The following is a 19,335-nucleotide window of genomic DNA, read 5'->3' as shown; positions in this document are numbered from 1 at the left end:
TATAGTCAATTCAAGCAATTCATAAATAATTTAAATGCATTATCTATCTCATTATGTTTATCAAAATAGTTCCGCATCAGACACACATCTTTAACATGACGTGGTCAATGCTAATATCAAGAAACTTAATATTATTTGTTTATAGTATAGTATTCAATTTTTATGTATTTTCTGAATATTGTGTACCTTGTTTTTTTGAAATGTTCAAATTAATGACTAAAGAAAATATACAAATTGTCCAGGACTCAACAAAAATAAATATATTAAATTTTAACAAATAAAAAAAAACAAATAAATTAATACGGAAATAATAAAGCTGATTTTATTTCTGTAAATCATTAGAAGTTTAGAACCATTAAAATTGTAGATATCTTTGTTAGTTGTTTTATACTACCTACAGAATTTTTGGTGCTGACGATAATGGCGATGCATTCATCAGTTTTAAAATTCTTAATCTAAAAAAGATACTCGCAGAAGAGAGATGAAGAAAATAAGAAACTAAAGGTGACAAAGTAAACTCAAATTTGTCTTGATTATTGTTCAATGTTTGCATCATTAGACTAAAAACATGTATCAGTTCACTTTTGAATCTTCTCTTCTTTTTAAATTGATGCAATCAATTGTATATATAATTTACGTATCATGAAAAATTGTATATGTGTATCATAGTACATTTATTATCAAACCATATCTTTTTTGTTTGATTGATACATATTGATACAACCAATTATATTTATGTATAAGAAAAAACTGTATTTGTGTACTAGAAAAATATACAAGCACAAATGAGAAACGTGAATCATCAGACAACCTTATTTGAAGAGGAGAAAGTAATAAAGCAACATCTAGAGAAATGGAGCCTTATTGAAGTCGCAACTGTAGACACGTAATTTTTGACCGAATTTAAAATTTTACACCATTTTAGTGGTTAAATATTTCGTTTTATGTAACATATCACAATTTTAAATAGCTAGGAAGAAGCTTAGAAATGGAAATAGTCCTTTTTTGGAAATAATGAAAAATCTAAAAAATTGTTCAAGTTAGGAAAAAGTTGAGTTTTGGTCAACTTCAAACGGTCATAACTCCTAGATCAAGGTGAATTAGGTGTACTTCCAGATATGGTTGGAAAGCTCTTGGAATGATCTTTCCAACGCCGCCGAGTTTGCGCGATTCCGAGTTTGTATGAATGAGTTATGCCTTTGGAAGTTGGATTGTGCAATTAAGGAAAGTCTAATCCAAATTTTTTGAAGGGTAGATTAGTATTTTAAGATTGTTAAAAAATAATTTGTATATTTGAAACTTATTCTACAAAATTATTATAAATTATAATAATTAATATTATAATAATAATAATAGTATATTTAGTGAAATTTCATCAAGTGTAGTTTGAGGAGGATAAAATATATGCAAATTTTATCATTACTTCATAGAGATAGTGAAGTTGTTCCTGAATTAATTTATAAATGTAATGACCCTTCCTATTGTTATGGATGAGCTATTCGTAAAAGAAAATGAGTGATGGAGCTCTTGGTTCGAAGAGTTGAAAATTTCAAGCTAAATTCATATAAATCTGAGCAAGATGAGGTCTAGGACAATTCGGAAGAAAAATTGAATGAAATGTTTGAGTCGAGTTTATTTGCTAGTAATAATTGAGAAAAAAAAATCAATATGTAAGGAAGAAAACCATAAAAATAAATTAAATTAAACAACCTTTATTATCAATCAATATTATACAATAATTTCATAGAACAGGCAAATTACATAAAAAAAAAATTACTACACAAGTCTTATCAAGTGCCATGTTCTCACATGCATGACCCTTTATAATACAAACAATGAAGAGAAACTATGTACTTAATTAATTAAATAATAACATGCATCATATTATTTTTTGTAGAGTGATGAACTTCATTCACCTTTGTTCTTCCACTGAGTAAGTGAAGGAATACTTTGTTCATTCCTAAAGAAATTTGAAGGATCCACCTTAGTCTTCACATGAACCAATCTATCAAAATTATTCTTGAAATACTTAATCCCCCAAACCTTAGCTTGCACATAGCTTGTATATCCCTTGATGTTATTCACTCCAATATCAAGATCCCTATAGTTGATATAAGCAGCTCTTGGTAACTTAGAAACAAAAGGTGCCATGTAAGAGTAAAGCCTTCTTATCCAACTTATATGCCTCTCAGCTACTTCTTCTCCTTCTTCATCCCAATACACCAAATGTTGAATTTTGTATAAATTCCCAGCTCTATGGGGGAACGGGATAGCGGATGGTGAAATCTCATCCATCCTCCCACCATAGGGACTTAAGATTACTTGAGATGATTGAGCTTCATCTTCAAAGAAGAATCTCCATATTCCTTCAAGACCTCCCTCTGGAATTGGCTGATACACGTAGTCTGATTTTGCCTTGAAGTAACGCGTTGAGAGTTGAACCCTACTTAGCAAGACATCAAGAGGTCCATCTGTTGGGAACCCTGCAAAGTACATTATAGACTCTATCCAACTCATCTCAATGCAATCTTCTCTTCTCAACCCTAATTCAGGGAAATTTTCTTTCATGATGGGAAGTAATCGATCGATACCACCAAGGAATATGGAGTTGAATGAAGCTACAATTGTTTGTTGGTTGTTACCATCTCCTTGATTACTTGAGTTCAATTTACTAACCAAGATCCTAATGAACAAATCTTCATGGAATCTTGGAGCAACATATTGCCACCTATGAACAAGCTTAGTGGCATTTTGTTCCAATGTCTTGTCAAGTGTGAAAACAGTTACTATCTCAGGAACATCTACTAATTTGATCTTCCATGCAAGGACAAGTCCAAAAGTATTACCACCACCTCCTCTAATTGCCCAAAATAGATCTTCCCCCATGGAAACCCTATCAAGAATCCTCCCATTGGCATCGATCAATCGTGCATCTACAATGTTATCAGCTGCTAGGCCATATTTTCTCAGCATAACACCATAACCACCTCCACTAAAATGTCCACCAACACCAACTGTTGGACAAACACCAGCCGGAAACCCTAGGGTTTTGCTTTTCTCCGCGATTCTATAATAGAGTTCACCAATAGTTGATCCAGCTTCAACCCATGCACTCTTATCATTGACATCAACATTGATTGTTCTAAGGTTAATAAGGTCAACTATAACGAATGGAACCTCGGAGACATAAGAAAGACCTTCATAATCATGTCCTGCACCACGAACCCTAACGTGCATCCCAGTTTTCTTAGAACAAAGAATGACTCGTTGGACCTCGGATTCACTCACTGGGGTGACAATCACAAGAGGTTTAGGAGTTTCAGTTGTATTGAACCGTAGATTTTGTATGGAGAATTGAAGGATTGATGGAAAAGAAGAGTTATTTGGTGTGTAAATATTGGAGGATGTTTGGTTACTATGAGATAGACATTGAATGAATTCTTCATGATTATCAGCTAATGCTGACCATGAAGCTGATGAGAGAACAACAAGTACAAAAATAAAGGAAAACCAAGAAATCTTCATATTAGATTAGATTTTGTTAAGTTTGTGTTATGGAAATGAAGTTGCAAACCCCATTCTATTTATAATGTGTGAGAGAGGAGCTACTGTTTGTTTAGTTGAACTTTCTATAATAATCAACATACGTGTGAAATTGTAATGAATAAAAAATAATACCAAAAAAGAAGAATAGTCAAATCAGATCAAGACCACCAATAGCCTTTCACATTTGTTTGACCTTAATTAATAACTTGCGAAAAAAAACATTTTTTAGCCATCTATATTCAACCCCATATGAGCTATTTCTTAATGTAATGATCATATTGCAACTTGCAAGGTAGGGGACATTGGGGCTTGATTTCCACGTTGGTTTAATAGAGTTTACATAATCTCATGTTCTTCCATCTCAATATCTAGCTTTTGGGGTGTAATTATCTCTGAATTGTATATTTTAATGATACCAGATCATTCACTTTTTTCATACCCGTCGTGCCTTGGATGGTGATATCGATATTAATTGCAGTGTTGAACCGGGGCTAGAAATGATCTATCGCAACCATTGAGAGCGATAGACGCAAATGGTGGTGATTTTGTTATGATCCTATTGCAAGGTAGGGGACTTGAGTCCCACATGTGTTAATTACGAAATTTGAAATATAGTATTTCAGGTTGCATTAATTCGAGGATACACGAAAAAAGGAATTGTTCAATTTTTAAACTTCACCTTCAAAAAAAACGTAGATTTTTTTTTATAAAATTTCGCACAATATGTGTTTTTCTCCTCGTAAGACTTGAGAGATATGAATAAATATAAAATAATAAAAAAAGAATAAATTACACCATCTCTAATATAGAAAAATATCTCTTTTTTTCTAGAATTACTCTTAATAAGATATTGACTACAATTGAAAAAGTCTTGAAGTTGTTCACAAGGGACTTTTATGCTTGGAGGCTATAACGGATAGCTAGATCGTGAAAAATGAATTTGTCTACTATACTATTTTGCTAAGGAGAAAAAAAAAAAACTAGAAGACATTGTTTTTTCAAAAGGTCTAGTGGAAAAACGTTATCTTAAAAAAAAATTCACATGTGTGGACCAGATTTAACTTCATGATTCTAATTTCTAAGAATGGATAAGATAGTTACAACAAAATGGTGTGTTAAGGCTTCTAAAGCTTGATATAATGTCCCTTGAGTTAAACCACCCGTGGTTACTTAATCCTCAGTGATATACATCGTTAATATAAACAAATTACAATTCTTGAGATTTTTGTAATATCTAAACTTTTTTCTATTATATCAGATAATATATTTTATTTTAAGATTTCAAATTCAACATTTTAAGAAGATTTATCTTTAAATTTTATAAAAAAAATTATTTACAATAAGGATGTACAAGTGTTAAACTATTTTTCACACTGTTCTTTCAAATTATATTTTCTAAAACAATTCAAACAGAAAATTGTTTTAAGAAAAGATGATAATAAAAATTGTTCGACCCCTATAAAGATAGCAAGTTGGGTTTAATCAATTGGTCAATGATCTTGGCTTATATTGACAATTGAAATTTAAACAACATTGAAATTAGAAAATTCTCACTTTGAATTTATGAAATTTCGTGTACAATATGTTGGTTCTTTCATGGATAATTTTTCTGAGAATTAGATTTTCTTCTCCCCCAAGCTATTTGAAAATTTCAATATTTCGACTTTAAAAGGTTTATGGTTTCAATTTTATTTTATTTTTCTTAGCATTTGTAAGTTTTATTTTTTATATGACATATCAACATCGAAAATGAAGTTTTTCCCATAATTCACTTTCTTTAATAACTAATTCTTCAACCAAATAGCTAGTAATTTATATATATGTATTTCTGCATCTAGGACTAAACTTTAAAAAAAAAAGAATGAAAATGTTGCATATCGTATGGAAGAGATTATAATTATTATTTATTAGAGAGAAATGAGAATGACCGTAGTGGTAAAGTAATTTTATTTTATTTCATGAAGATAATGACCTTATTATATCTTCTTTTTTTTCACAATTTTTCAGAGCTGATGAGGGGAATTTTTGACCAAAGTAGGCCATTATTAAAATCAATTCATCAAAATAGTATGTTTTTTTGAAATTTTACAAAACTAGTATAAACGTAGTTCTCAATAACGTTTTAGGTTATATTTTATTTTTAAAAAAAATCAATAACAAAAAGACAAAAATCTGACAGGGTAAACAGATATAAAACGTTATTGTCAATAACGTTTTATAATTCGTTACTCTAAAGCACGTTTTACATCTAAAACGTGATTCGCATTAACGTTTCTCTGGAATGGCTGAAAATTGAAATTCAATCTTGTCCATGCCTCATTCATTATTCAAATTTCCACTCTTAAAATGAATAGGTATATTTTAGGCTAATTAAGACAAATCAGAAATTTGTTGCTGGATCTCCATGTCTCGTTTACAGTTGTTTCGCTTTAACATCTGTAGTAGCTACTTTTTTGCATTTCGTACTCTATAATTTAGCTGTTTCCTTCGTTCGATGGTCTCTGCTTCCTTCTGAGGTTTCACCTTGCAATGATGTTGTTCTAATGGATTGTATGTACTTAAATTGAAAGTTTTTTTTAACCAATTTCTAATCAAGTGAAAACGTTTTCAGAAGGTGGAGAAATTTTCCTTAAAATGCTTGTCTTTGTTTACTTTATCCTTCTGAGACACCACTTGTGGGATTAGATCGGAAATATACGTGTAAATATATATATATATATTCATTTTAATAGTGGAAATTTGAATAATGAATGAGGCATGTACAAGATTGAATTTCAATTTTCAGTCATTCCAGAGAAACGTTACTCTGAGTCACGTTTTAGCTATAAAACGTGCGTCAGAATAACGAATTATAAAACGTTATTGACATTAACGGTTTATGTCTGTTTAATCTATCAGGTTTTTGTCTTTTTGTTATTGAATTTTTTTTGAATAAAATATCACCTAAAACGTTACTGTGACCTACATTTATACTAGTTTTGTAAAATTTCAAAAAAATGTATTATTTTGGTGAATTAATTTTAATAATGGCTTACTTTGGTCAAAAATTTTGATGAGGGCATAAGGTCTTTTTTTTTTTTTTTTATATTAAAACAAAGGCTACATAATTCTTTTGATACTTGCTAAATATTATCAAACTCGAATATTATACGCAAAGCATATTGTAGAGTACAAATTTGTAATTACTAACCAAATATCTAATTGAATAAACAACGTAACACTGAAAGAGACCAAACCATGATCATATATTAATGTTTTGGTCACTCCTTCTCCATCCAAGAAATAATTGAACTTCTTGAAACATGTTAGTGAGTCTGGAGTTAGAGCCAACAATAACAATATATATAATATAATTTTATTTGTGGAATCTGAAAAAAGAGTATAGTGTATGCAGACGTTACTTTTATCTCATGGAAATATTAAGATTGTTTTCAAAAAAACTTCGATAACAGACTCAATACTCTAAAATTGAATAAAAAGAATATAATTGTATTCAAATTAGGTGCACAAATTATATATAATCATAAATTCAAAGGTCTCATAATAAGTGCCCCTTAATTAATAGAGTTTAAATCTTATTCACTAATAACATCATAGTAAATTAATAACTATCATACTATAATATATTTAATTATAGGGATAATGCAAATTTTACACACAAACTCAATCAGACGCCTCATGGGCTGCTCTTTTATATCAACTGGAAAAAAGGGAGAAAAAAAATACTAACATCAATAAAAATTAGTTTAAAATAATTAATCACCTCATGGGCTGCTCTTTGTTTTAAGTGTTGCAAATAATATAGAGATTTTTCTAATAATAAATAAATACATGCAATTCAACAATAAGTTAAATGTATTATCTATCACATTATGTTTATCCAAACAGTTCCACATCAGACACTTGATTCCTTGTACATCTTTACTTAGATTGACAATGACTATGTCATTAACTAATAAGAAAATTAACATGCCGTGGTCAATGTTAATATTAAGAAAACTAACATTACTTTTTTTATGGATCCGGCTTCTCTCCATTTCTCTTCTCTCCATTTTCTCCAAGTTCTTACTTGGATGTGAGATACATGGCATAGATAAAAATTAATGGCTAAAATTTGATTGATTATAATAAGATTTTAATTATAATTTAGATAATTAATATTTCATAAAAATAGTAATGCCACAACCATACATATATATTATCTTTTCCATAAATATATTATAAAAAAAAATTCTCTTTTTTCTAATTTTTTTCCTGCTAGTATTATCATTTGTTATTGTTCTAAATATGTTATAAAATATTGTCTATTTTTATATTATTTTTTCCTATGAGTATTTTTGCTATTAATTATATGTGATATCCAATTTTAAAGAGAAAGTTCAAAATTGCAATAAAAAAACAGAACGTAAATACTCGCAGAGAAAAAAAATTTAAAAAAAAGAGAAAAAAATTTATAATATATTTATGGACAAGATAATATATTTGTATGATTGTGACATTACTATTTTTATGAAATATTAATTATCTAAATTATAATTAGAATCTTATTTTAATCAATCAAATCTTAGCCATTAATTCTTACCTATGCCACGTGTCTCACATCCAAGCATGAACTTGGGAAAATGGAGAGGAGCAGGATCCTTCTTTTTATATAGTATACTGTTTTTTTTAATGTATTTTCTGAATATATGTACCTTATTTTTTTTTAAAATGTTGAAATCAAATACTAAATACACACAAACAAGATTAGATAGATTGATTAACGTACAAACATGGTAATTCAGAGTAACTAATTTAAGAGAGCCAACTGTTGTTTCTATTAGGTCTCCAATTATAAAGAACTTAAGCCTATAAAGGAAAATATACAAATTGTCCAGAACTCAACAAAAATAAATATATTAAAATGTTAACAAACTAAAAAAAAAGATATATAAATTAAAATGGAGAAAATAATATTGATTAAATTTCTGTAAATTCTCAGAACCATTAAAATGGGAGATATTCTCCTTAGTTGTTTATACTACGTATCAGAAAAAATTGCATGTGTGTATCATAATGCATTTATTATCAAATTATATCTTCTTTGATTAATACATAATGATACAACCAATTGTATTTATATATCAGAAAAAAACTATATTTGTGTAATAGAAAAAAAAAATGATATAACTTTATAAGACTGAAATCGAAATGAAACTAATACAACTATTATCATTAAAAAAATATACTTGTTGTATTTATTTTAGGGATGATACAATCATATTCAAAAACCGTATTCATTTATTTAAAATTTGTGTATCACAAAAAAATAATACTGATTGTACTTGCGTATTTATTTGGGGATGATACAATGTATATTTATATATCTATGTTTCAGTTTCAAAATCAATGTGTATCTGTGTACAAGATTAGGAGAGAGACGAGTGAAATTGAGAGAGTGAGAGAGAGAGGAGATTGTGTAGGTGTATCTGCGTATATGTGTATCTCAATTTCAAATGAGATACTTGTTGGATATGTGATACAATATGTTCACTTCTCTCCTCTGTCTCGATCTCACCCCGCCTCTGTACTTTTTCTCTCTCAATCTAGCTCACCCTTGTCCTCTCTAAAAATTGATGTTATGTATTGTAATTAGGAAAAATATAATTACTAGTCATAAGTATGATCCAAACTAAAGCTATTTATGAAGTCAATGCACAATCCCTTCTTAAAGTATACTTGAACTAATTAAGATGGGCTGAATCGAAATGGCCATACAACATATATAACTTAACCCGCCCAAGTTGACCTAACTTCTTTTTGGTGAGCAATGCTGATTCCTTAGATCTTTTGTAATTAAGCTACTAATATTGATGATAAGTTAATTTAGTAAGATATTCCACCTTCAGCAAATTAATACTTGTCCTCTTAGTCATCCTATATTATATAATATATAATATATAATACCCTCGTCAAGAGAAAATCAATCAAAATTATTAAAAGAAAACTTATAATGGGGTGAATGTTCTAATAAGAAAAATAGAGACACTCCCAAGTCCCAATCGTGGTGTTTCAACAATTTGCTAGAAATGATTTAATATTGAGAAAAAATCAAAATCAAATATGTAAGAAATAAAACCATAACAATAAATTAAATTAAACAACCTTTATTATCAACCAATAATTTCAAAGAACAAACAAATTACATAAAAAGAATCACTACGCAAGTCTTATCAAGTGCCTTGATTTTTTTTAATAATGATCTTTTGTTCCACCAAAACTTCATTGATCACCTTTGTTCTTCTTCTACCAAGTAAGTGAAGGAATGCTTTGTTCATTCCAAAAGAAGTTTGAAGGATCCACCTTAGTCTTCACATGAACCAATCTATCAAAATTATTCTTGAAATACTTAATCACCCAAACCTTAGCTTGCATATATCCCTTTTTGTTGTTCATTCCAATAGTTGATCCAGCTTCAACCCATGCACTCTTAACATTGACATTAACATTGATTGTTCTAAGGTTGCATTGATAAGGTCAACTATAACAAATGGAACCTCAGAGACATAAGAAAGACCTTCATATATCATGTCCTGCACTACGAGCCCTAACATGCATCGCAGTTTTCTTAGCACAAAGAATGACTCGTTGAACCTCGGATTCACTCACTGGGGTGACAATCACTAGAGGTTTAGGAGTTTTAGTTGTATTGAACCTTAGATTTTGTATGACGAATTGATGAAAAAGAAGAGTTATAATATGGTGTGTAAATATTAGAGGAATATGTTTGGTTACTAAGCATTGAATGAAATTATCAGCTAATGCTGACCATGAAGATGATGAGAGAAAAAGTAGTAGTAAAAGATAGGAAAACCAAGAAATTCTCATATTGCTTGAGATTTTGTTTAGTTTGTGTTATGAAAATGAAATTGTAATCCCCTTTTATATGTTTTTTTTGGTTTGACTTTCTATAATAAAAAAATAAAAAAGCAAGACCACAAAAGAAGAATAGTCAAATAATCATCCAGATCAAGACCACCAATTGTGCTTGGAATCAACTCGATGGATTTTGTTTGGGTTGACTTTTTCAGAAATGATTTTTTTGGCAATCTGGGCACTATTTTTGGTAGACAATAATTTTTCTGGATATAAACAGATAATTTAATAAGTTATATATATTAATCAGTTTAAAAAATATACAGAATATAATGGGTAGAGATTGTGAAAATTGAATTTGTTTACCGGTGCAATATATATTTTGGTATAGAGAGAAGATTTTAAAATACATTTGCTTTTTTTAAAAGGTCTATTACAGAAATATAATCTTGATGAAAAATTTCATTATCTAATTATCTTTACTTATTATAACAAGTAATATATTTTATTTTAAGATTTTGAATCCACATTTTAAAGAGACTACCCAATATATAGTCTTTGAATGACTTAACTTTATAAAAAAAATATATTTAATTATAATATATGGATAATGTAATTTTCTTACACTTTCAGTACAAACATAAACTTAGTCAGAAGCCTCATGGGCTGCTCTTTTATTTCAACTGGGAAAAAGAAAAGAAATATATAACATTGATAAAATTAGTTAAAAATAATTAACCACCTCATGGGGTAATCTTTGTTTAAATATATATCAACAATAACTTAACAAAAAGTATTCTCTTATCTAATTAAGTTCCACATCAGACACTTAATTCCTTATCTACATCTTTACTTAGATTGATAATGACTATGTCATTAACTAATACTCCATATGGATGAAGACTAATAAACAAATCAAAGTGACTTGGTCAGTGCTAATTAATAGTAAGAAAACTAACATTTTTATATTATAGAAGTCATGGTTTCAACATATGGTTACTTTGGTGACAATAAAAAATTGCATTGAGGGCAATTTTGACAGTTAAAAATATAAAGACTTACGTGACCTCCCTAGAAGCAACCATTTCTTAAAAAGGCTCAAGGGTTTGGTCATTGCACATCACAGACACATATATGTGGCTAGCATTTCAACATCTATAACATAAATTATATGACTTGTAGTATTTATTTTTTTTAGTTTTCAAATATCTAAGAGATTTTATGTTTGAATACACGATAAAAAAAAATCAAATAGTTTGATTTTCGATCGAAAGTGACAATACAAAGCAATTTTGTCATTGTGAGCAATGCTGATTCCTTGGAAATTTTTAAGGAATGCATCCAATTTAGAGACCAAAGCATTCCACACAATATTTTAATAGTAAAATACAGAAAATGTCCCTAACAAAAGAAAAGTATTAGAGTACATATATACTTGTACTTGATTAAGGCTTAGATCATTTTACAGTAAACTTCGTATAAATCTTTGGTTATTAAGATACTATCAATGGACAATGATGATAAGTTAATTTAGTAAGTTATTGCACCTTCAGAAAATTAATACTTTTAGTCATTCTATTGTCTACACCCTCATCAAGAGCAAATTAATTTAAAATATTAAAAGACTTTTTCCAAAAATTTAAAACTATAATATAATGGGAGTGAATGTTCAAATAAGAAAAATAGACACTCCCAAGCGTGGTGTTTCAACAAGTTGATACTAATAATTTAATATTGAGAAAAATTCAAAATCAAATATGTAAGAAATAAAACTATTAACAATACATTAAATTAAACAACCTTTATTATCAACCAATAATACTATAATTTCAAATAACAAGCAAATTACATAAAAATAAAAATACACTAGACTAGATAACTTCATTCACCTTTGTTCTTCTTCTATGAAGTAAGTGAAGGAATGCTTTGTTCATTCCAAAAGAAGTTTGAAGGATCCACCTTAGTCTTCACATGAACCAATCTATCAAAATTATTCTTGAAATACTTCATCCCCCAAACCTTAGCTTGCATATAGCTTGTATATCCCTTTTTGTTGTTCATTCCAATATCAAGATCCCTATAGTTGACATAAGCAGCTCTTGGAAACATAGAAACAAAAGGAGCCATGTAAGAATAAAGCCTTCTTATCCAACTTATATGCCTCTCAGCTACTTCTTCTCCTTCTTTATCCCAATACACCAAATGTTGAATTTTGTATAGATTCCCAGCTCTATGGGGGAACGGGATATCGGATGGTAAAATCTCATCCATCCTCCCACCGTATGGAGTCAAGATCATATAAGATGATTGAGCTTCATCTTCAAAGAAGAATCTCCATATTCCTTCAAGACCTCCCTCTGGAATTGGCTGATACACGTAGTCTGATTTTGCCTTGAAGTAACGTGTTGTGGGTTGAACCCTACTTAGCAAGACATCAAAAGATCCCTCTATTGGGAACCCTGCAAAGTACATTATAGACTCTATCCAGCTCATCTCAATGCAATCTTCTCTTCTCAACCCTAATTCAGGGAAATTTTCTTGCATGATGGGAAGTAATCGATCGATTCCACCAAAGAATAAAGAGTTGAATGAAGCTACAATTGTTTGTTTGTTGTTACCACCTTGATCACTTGAGTCCACTCTACGAATTATGATCCTAATGAACAAATCTTCATGGAATCTTGGAGCAACATTTTGCCACTTATGAATAAGCTTAGTGAGATTTTGTTCCAATGTCTTGTCAAGTGTGAAAACAGTTACTTTCTCAGGAACATCTAGCAATTTGATCTTCCATGAAAGGACAAGTCCAAAAGTATTACCACCACCTCCTCTAATTGCCCAAAATAGATCTTCCCCCATGGAAACCCTATCAAGAATCCTCCCATTCGCGTCAACCAATCGTGCATCTACAATGTTATCAGCTGATAGGCCATATTTTCTCATCATAGTACCATAACCACCTCCACTAAAATGTCCACCAACACCAACCGTTGGACAAACACCAGCCGGAAACCCTAGGGTTTTGCTTTTTTCCGCGATTCTATAATAGAGTTCACCAATAGTTGATCCAGCTTCAACCCATGCACTCTTATCATTGACATCAACATTGATTGTTCTAAGGTTGATAAGGTCAACTATAACAAATGGAACCTCAGAGACATAAGAAAGGCCTTCATAATCATGTCCTGCACTACGAACCCTAACATGCATCCCAGTTTTCTTAGCACAAAGAATGACTCGTTGGACCTCGGATTCACTCACTGGGGTGACAATCACAAGAGGTTTAGGAGTTTCAGTTGTATTGAACATTAGATTTTGTATGGAGAATTGAAGGATTGATGAAAAAGAAGAGTTATTTGGTGTGTAATATGTTTTGTTACTTTGAGATAAGCATTGGATGAATGCTTCATGATTATCAGCTAATGTTGACCATGAAGATGATGAGAGAACAAGAAGTAGTAAAAGAAAGGAAAACAAAGAAATTTTCATATTGCTTGAGATTGTAGTATAGTTTGTGTTATGGAAATGAAATTGCAATCCCCTTCTATTTATAATCATAAAATGAGTGAGGGAGGAGCTAATTAATTGTTTAGTTTAACTTTCAATAAAAAACCATATGCGTTTGAAAGGTATACACATGGTTGTAATTTGTAATGAAAAAGAAATAAGACCACAAAACAAAGAATAGTCATTAGAAAAATAGTACTCCGACCGCCCCAATTTTTGCGTACATTTCGAATTTTGAGATTTAAACAAGTCTATCTTTGATGGTAAATTTGTTTTATATATCTTTTAAATATTTTGGATTGTCAATTATTGTGACTATATAGTACTTTTTACGTAGTTTACAAATATATAAATTTCATTTCAAAAAAATTGAAGATTTCATGTACAATTTCCCGGTCAACCTTAAACTGTTTGATTGTCAAAAAAGAAATGTGTCACATAAATTAGGACATGAGGAGTATTTTGTTTGGGTTGATCTTTTTTGGCATTAGTCATTACTCTACCTTGGTTGCAACCAAAGGGTAATTGTTTTTGGTTTTCAGAAATTGAAAAGTTCACTGGTTTGATATTTTAAATTCTTTTTGTAATCTAGGCACTAGCATTTTGGGTAACAGTAATCTTTCTGGTTATAAATCGGTAATTTAATAAGTTATATATATTGCAGTTTAAAGATTATACTGACTATAATGGGTAGGTTGTGAAAATCCAATTTATCGATAGTTCGAAACTATATATTTTGGCCGGTATAGAGAAAAGATTTTAAAATACATTGTTTTTTTTTCAAAAAGTAGGAACATTATCTTGAAAAAAATATTCATTATCCAACTATCTTTATCTATTACAACAAGTAACATATTTTATTTGAATATTTTGAATCCACATTTTAAGGAGATTAGCCTATAAATAGTCTTTGAATACCTGATTTTATATTAAAATCATAATCAAACACGGGAGAGTTTTTTATTCTATGTATAAAAGATCCATATCTAACTTTAATTAATTGATATTTTCTGAGAGGCCATTTAATACACATGTGACATGTGAGTAGTCTATATATAATATATAGAGTAATTAATAATAGAAGGTGCTAACTAAACAAAACAATCGTATTTGATCTGAAAACCAAACTAACTCAGTGATGTTTTATTTTATTTCGTTAAATATTCAATAAAAGTGACCCAAAGTTAATTAAAAAGGGAAAAAAAAAGGAAAAGCAAACTAGCTTTGCTTTTGGAAAATAACTTTAGTTTTTTTTTAAGTGCTCTCTTTCTATTGGAGTCCGACTATTCGAGATTCACGTTACATAAGATTTATTCGGGAGAAGTGCTCTATTATAAGAAAATTTTCATAGTTAAAACTTAAACCCGTCTTTGATAGTATTTTTTTAGAATAGGTGTTTATAAATTATTTCTCCACTTTCTTTCGAATAAACTTTTTTTCTAAAACAATTCAAGCACACAAATTATTTTAAGAAAAGAAGATATTTAAAATATTCCTTCGACCCCTATAAAAATGACAAGTTGGTTTGATCAATTGGTCAATTGTCTAGGCTTATTAACAATTGATATTTAAATAAAATTGAAATTTGATTATTCTCACTTTGAATTAATGAAACTTCGTGTATAATTTGTTGATTCTTTCAAGGATAAGTTCGCTGAGAATTAGATTTTCTTCTGCACTAAGCTATTTTCAAATTTCAAAATTGACTTTAAAAACTTTTAAAATTATGGGGTTTTTTTCTTTTCTCTTTTCGGGGTATTTGTAATCAAAGAATTCTTCAACAAAAAATTTTTTTGGATCACCTGTGGAGAAGAACCAAAACAGAATGGTTCTGCCTACTCAAAATTAAATTCAATTCATAATTTTTTTATTTCTGTAACTAGGACTAAATTTACAATATTTGCCTACTTAATTATTAGGAAAAAAAATGAAAATTTTGTATACCGTATGGAAGATATTATTATTATTAGAGAAAATAGATTCATAAAAGAAAAGAAATGTTAGTTTTCTTAATATTAGCATTGAGCCATTGACCAAGTCATTTTGATTTGTTTATTTGTCTTAATCCATATGGAGTATTAGTTAATGTCTTAATGAGATAGAGAATACTTTTAAGTTATTGTTGAATTACATGTATATATTATTTGCCGCATTTAAAACAAAGATTACCCCATGAGGTGGTTAATTATTTTTAACTAATTTTATCGATGCTATATATTTCTTTTCTTTTCTCCAGTTGAAATAAAATAAGCACTTGAGAACAGGAACGGAAATATTTTCAAAACTTGAATTTATAATGTTTAATAGGAACTTAAGATATTCAATTGAAACAAACAGTAATTCAAATGTCTATATGAAATAAGTCAGCAAATTTAAGAACTTATTGATATATTAAACCTTTTTAAAATATAGGTTACAGAGATAAAAATAACTTAAAGTATTTACTCGTCAAAAGGAATCCGACCACATATTGATCTCTTTGTGAGTATTTCATGAGTTTATGAGATTTTTAAGATGTTTATTATCAACATATGTTAAAATAATATATTTTTTCTGACAAACAAACTTTCTCATGTAAAACATATTTGATGGGACTAGTCGGATAATAATAAGTACCTTCCACCTTTGATCTTAAGACTGTGAATTCATGTTGTCAAGAAGGTGAAAAAGCTAAGAGCTTTAAGGAAGGGTTAAAAAGAAATCATATCAAATATATTTGTCTTTGACGAATTCACTACTTCTTTCTTTAGAAAATATTTCTTACTTTTTCACGTTTGATTGATTAAAAAATAAAGTATGTTCTCTGAGAAAGAAAAAATTCTTATAAATGAGGAAATTGATTCCTTGAGGAAATATGGGGAAAATTGTAACTTTTTGAACTAATTATTGCTACTAAACATGTCTTGATTTAATTTGTTTCATACATAATAACAACAGTGATTATGTTGGGAATTAATTAGCAACATGGAATTAAAGAGTGCAGGGGAAATTTTATCCACAAAAAATGCAACGATACAACAGCTTAACCAGAGGGGAACTCATGATTTGAAAATTTCGGGTGCATCAATATTACATAAACTTAAAATAAAAATAAAGAAACTTGTGGGTGTTACTCTAACTTGTACTGGAGGCACAATAACTCACATATACTCTTTATGGATGCATAGTTAATTATATCCTAAAAATTATACCACTTTCTCAAGATAGATATTGTTTTATTTAAAAATATAATTTTAGACTGATTTTAAGAGTCGCCACTTAATTTTTAAGAAAAATCAAGAAAACTACTTTTTCAAAAGATTAAAACAAAAATCTAATGAAAATATTCAAAGGGGGTTCGGGGTTCTTATTAGCATTTCGGGAATGGTTTGAAAGCACCCGAAATGCCCGCTAATATGCAGTTATCCAATAATTAACTATTTGGCTAATTTTTATTTGAATTTGAACAATTTTAGGACCATTTTAAGGGAGAAAAAGAAAAATATTGAAATATTATCTAAGTGAAGTATTTTTGTAAAATTATTTATTTATTATTTAAGTAAAGTAAAAGACGAATAATTTAGTTAAGTGATTAATTCAAAATGCGTGTCTTTTGGGGATTTTGAATTTTTTAAAACCTTACGATTAATAGCAGATATCGGCAAATAAGCAAACACAATAAAGCAAAAGAAAAGAAAGGACTTGGGCCCAAATCTGGTTTTCCTGTCCGCCTGAGCCAGCACTTGGGCCTGATTTTAGTTTTGGGCCTTTGGCCCATTTGCACCTGTCCTAAGATAAACTAATTTTCCGCGAGGGTTTAGGCCCACTTCTTGCATTTGGTACCTGTCTTAATAACTAACACATAATAATAATGGAAGTAAAAGGTCTTAGGCCCAAACATAACAAAATACAACTTAGTGGGCCTTTTGACCCAATCTTTTCAATTTCTCGATCGGTTGCTTCTTCCAATTTCGGGACCTGTTCGTCGATTTTAGTGGATGGTTGACTCGGAAAGAGGAAAATTGGGCTTCCATGGCCCAATTCAACATGAGGAGTGAATGAGAGGAGATCGAGTCGAAAAGAGACTCGGAGCAAATTTTTTACATGCAAAGGAAACAAAGGAAAAAGAGTTAATACATAATCTGAGAAAACAAAGAAAAGATATGCTAAAATATATAAAGTGAAAGGAATGAGGCTATACTAACAAATAATCCAAAACTAATGGATATGTCAGGAGCTTTAAAGAATTGACTAAACGAAGAAAACAATGCTCATAATATGCTAACTTTAATCTCAAAGCAATAAACATGCTGGAAAATTTTCTAAAATCAAACTGAATGAAAAGTTTTAACATAGGAAGCAAATAAATAAATAAGAACCAAGCATAAAGCTAATGTACCACCTTAGAGACATGTAGATCAAGTAAACTTAGAATTAGCCAAACTTGAACTCCCCAAGGCAAGATAGAAAGCAAACAATAAAGAAAGTAACACTCTTTCAAATCAGAAATGTCAACAATCGGATGAATAAAATGAAGCACATGAATTGAGGCATTTAACAAGGTGGGAATCGATATAATTAGATCTGAAATGTAACATGTGAGAGTAAGAAAAATTGAGTTTGAAAACTAAAGAGTGAGGCAAAGCTAATTTAAAGTAAATTAAATCACCACATTCAAACAAATCTCCCCCCTAACACATAGCTGACCACAAAACCATGAAGAAATGCCTAAACAATGCTTTATACTACTAAAGAATAAAGGCAGTAGCAACCTATGCACTAATGGAATAAGACTAAGTCTTTAAATAAACAAGTTTATGCTTATAAGAGTTAACTTGAACACAAAAGAAAAATTAATCCTTGCTTAATACGCATAAACAACCAGGAAAGGAAATGAACCATGACATCTTTAAGAACGGGGACAAAACCGAGTTGATTTAGGAGACAAACATGAATATATGACTCATTTAATAACGGAGACAAAACCGATTTGATTTAGGAGACAAACATGAATAAAGCCAAACCATTATTTAGGCAAGCAAGCAAACACAATGTAACCATAAGGGGAGAAATTAGGCATATGAAAGCTATACCGATATAATACCGACATGCCGGCCTCCAAACATCAGGGGAACATTCCGAAATGATCACATCCATGGAAGACGAAAGGTAACCTCACAAAGCAAGCAACAGAACAGCCCATACTCACCAAACAAATCGGGAATGGGGTATGAGGAGCATTCGATATATTAGCCATGGCAAGCGAGTCATTAAATCAAATTCGAAGCAACACGAAAAACCATTACGACTAAGCATTTTGAAGAAGTGATGCTGGTATTCAGTTTATATTTCAAGGAAATACGAACATTCTCTAACAACAAAGAAATCTTAACGAAAACAACTAATTATGCAAGATCATCTTATATATACAAAGATTGAAAAGAAGGA

The 19,335-nt window shown here is 29.8% G+C and overlaps 2 protein-coding genes across 2 annotated transcripts; both read right to left on the bottom strand.

Annotated features, from left to right (window-relative positions):
- Positions 1-1,717: 1,717 nt before the first annotated feature.
- Positions 1,718-3,563, bottom strand: LOC102595684 (cannabidiolic acid synthase-like). The gene has a single exon (XM_006356439.2). The coding sequence runs from the start codon at positions 3,523-3,525 to the stop codon at positions 1,909-1,911; it is 1,617 nt and encodes a 538-aa protein (XP_006356501.1). The 5' UTR covers positions 3,526-3,563; the 3' UTR covers positions 1,718-1,908.
- Positions 3,564-12,303: 8,740 nt separating this feature from the next.
- On the bottom strand, positions 12,304-13,897 carry LOC102584767 (cannabidiolic acid synthase-like 1). The gene has a single exon (XM_015312942.1). The coding sequence runs from the start codon at positions 13,888-13,890 to the stop codon at positions 12,304-12,306; it is 1,587 nt and encodes a 528-aa protein (XP_015168428.1). The 5' UTR covers positions 13,891-13,897.
- Between the last annotated feature and the right edge of the window lie 5,438 nt (positions 13,898-19,335).

The sequence above is a fragment of the Solanum tuberosum genome, unplaced genomic scaffold (assembly GCF_000226075.1).
Source record: "Solanum tuberosum cultivar DM 1-3 516 R44 unplaced genomic scaffold, SolTub_3.0 scf00222, whole genome shotgun sequence".
In the NCBI taxonomy this organism is placed as follows: domain Eukaryota; kingdom Viridiplantae; phylum Streptophyta; class Magnoliopsida; order Solanales; family Solanaceae; genus Solanum; species Solanum tuberosum.
The sequence above is the reverse complement of the archived record's forward strand: the minus strand, read 5'-3'. Positions and strand labels throughout refer to the sequence as shown.

Coding starts and splice junctions, on each gene's coding strand:
- LOC102595684 (XM_006356439.2), bottom strand. CDS start 3,525: ATGAAGATTTCTTGGTTTTCCTTTATTTTTGTACTTGTTGTTCTCTCA.
- LOC102584767 (XM_015312942.1), bottom strand. CDS start 13,890: ATGAAAATTTCTTTGTTTTCCTTTCTTTTACTACTTCTTGTTCTCTCA.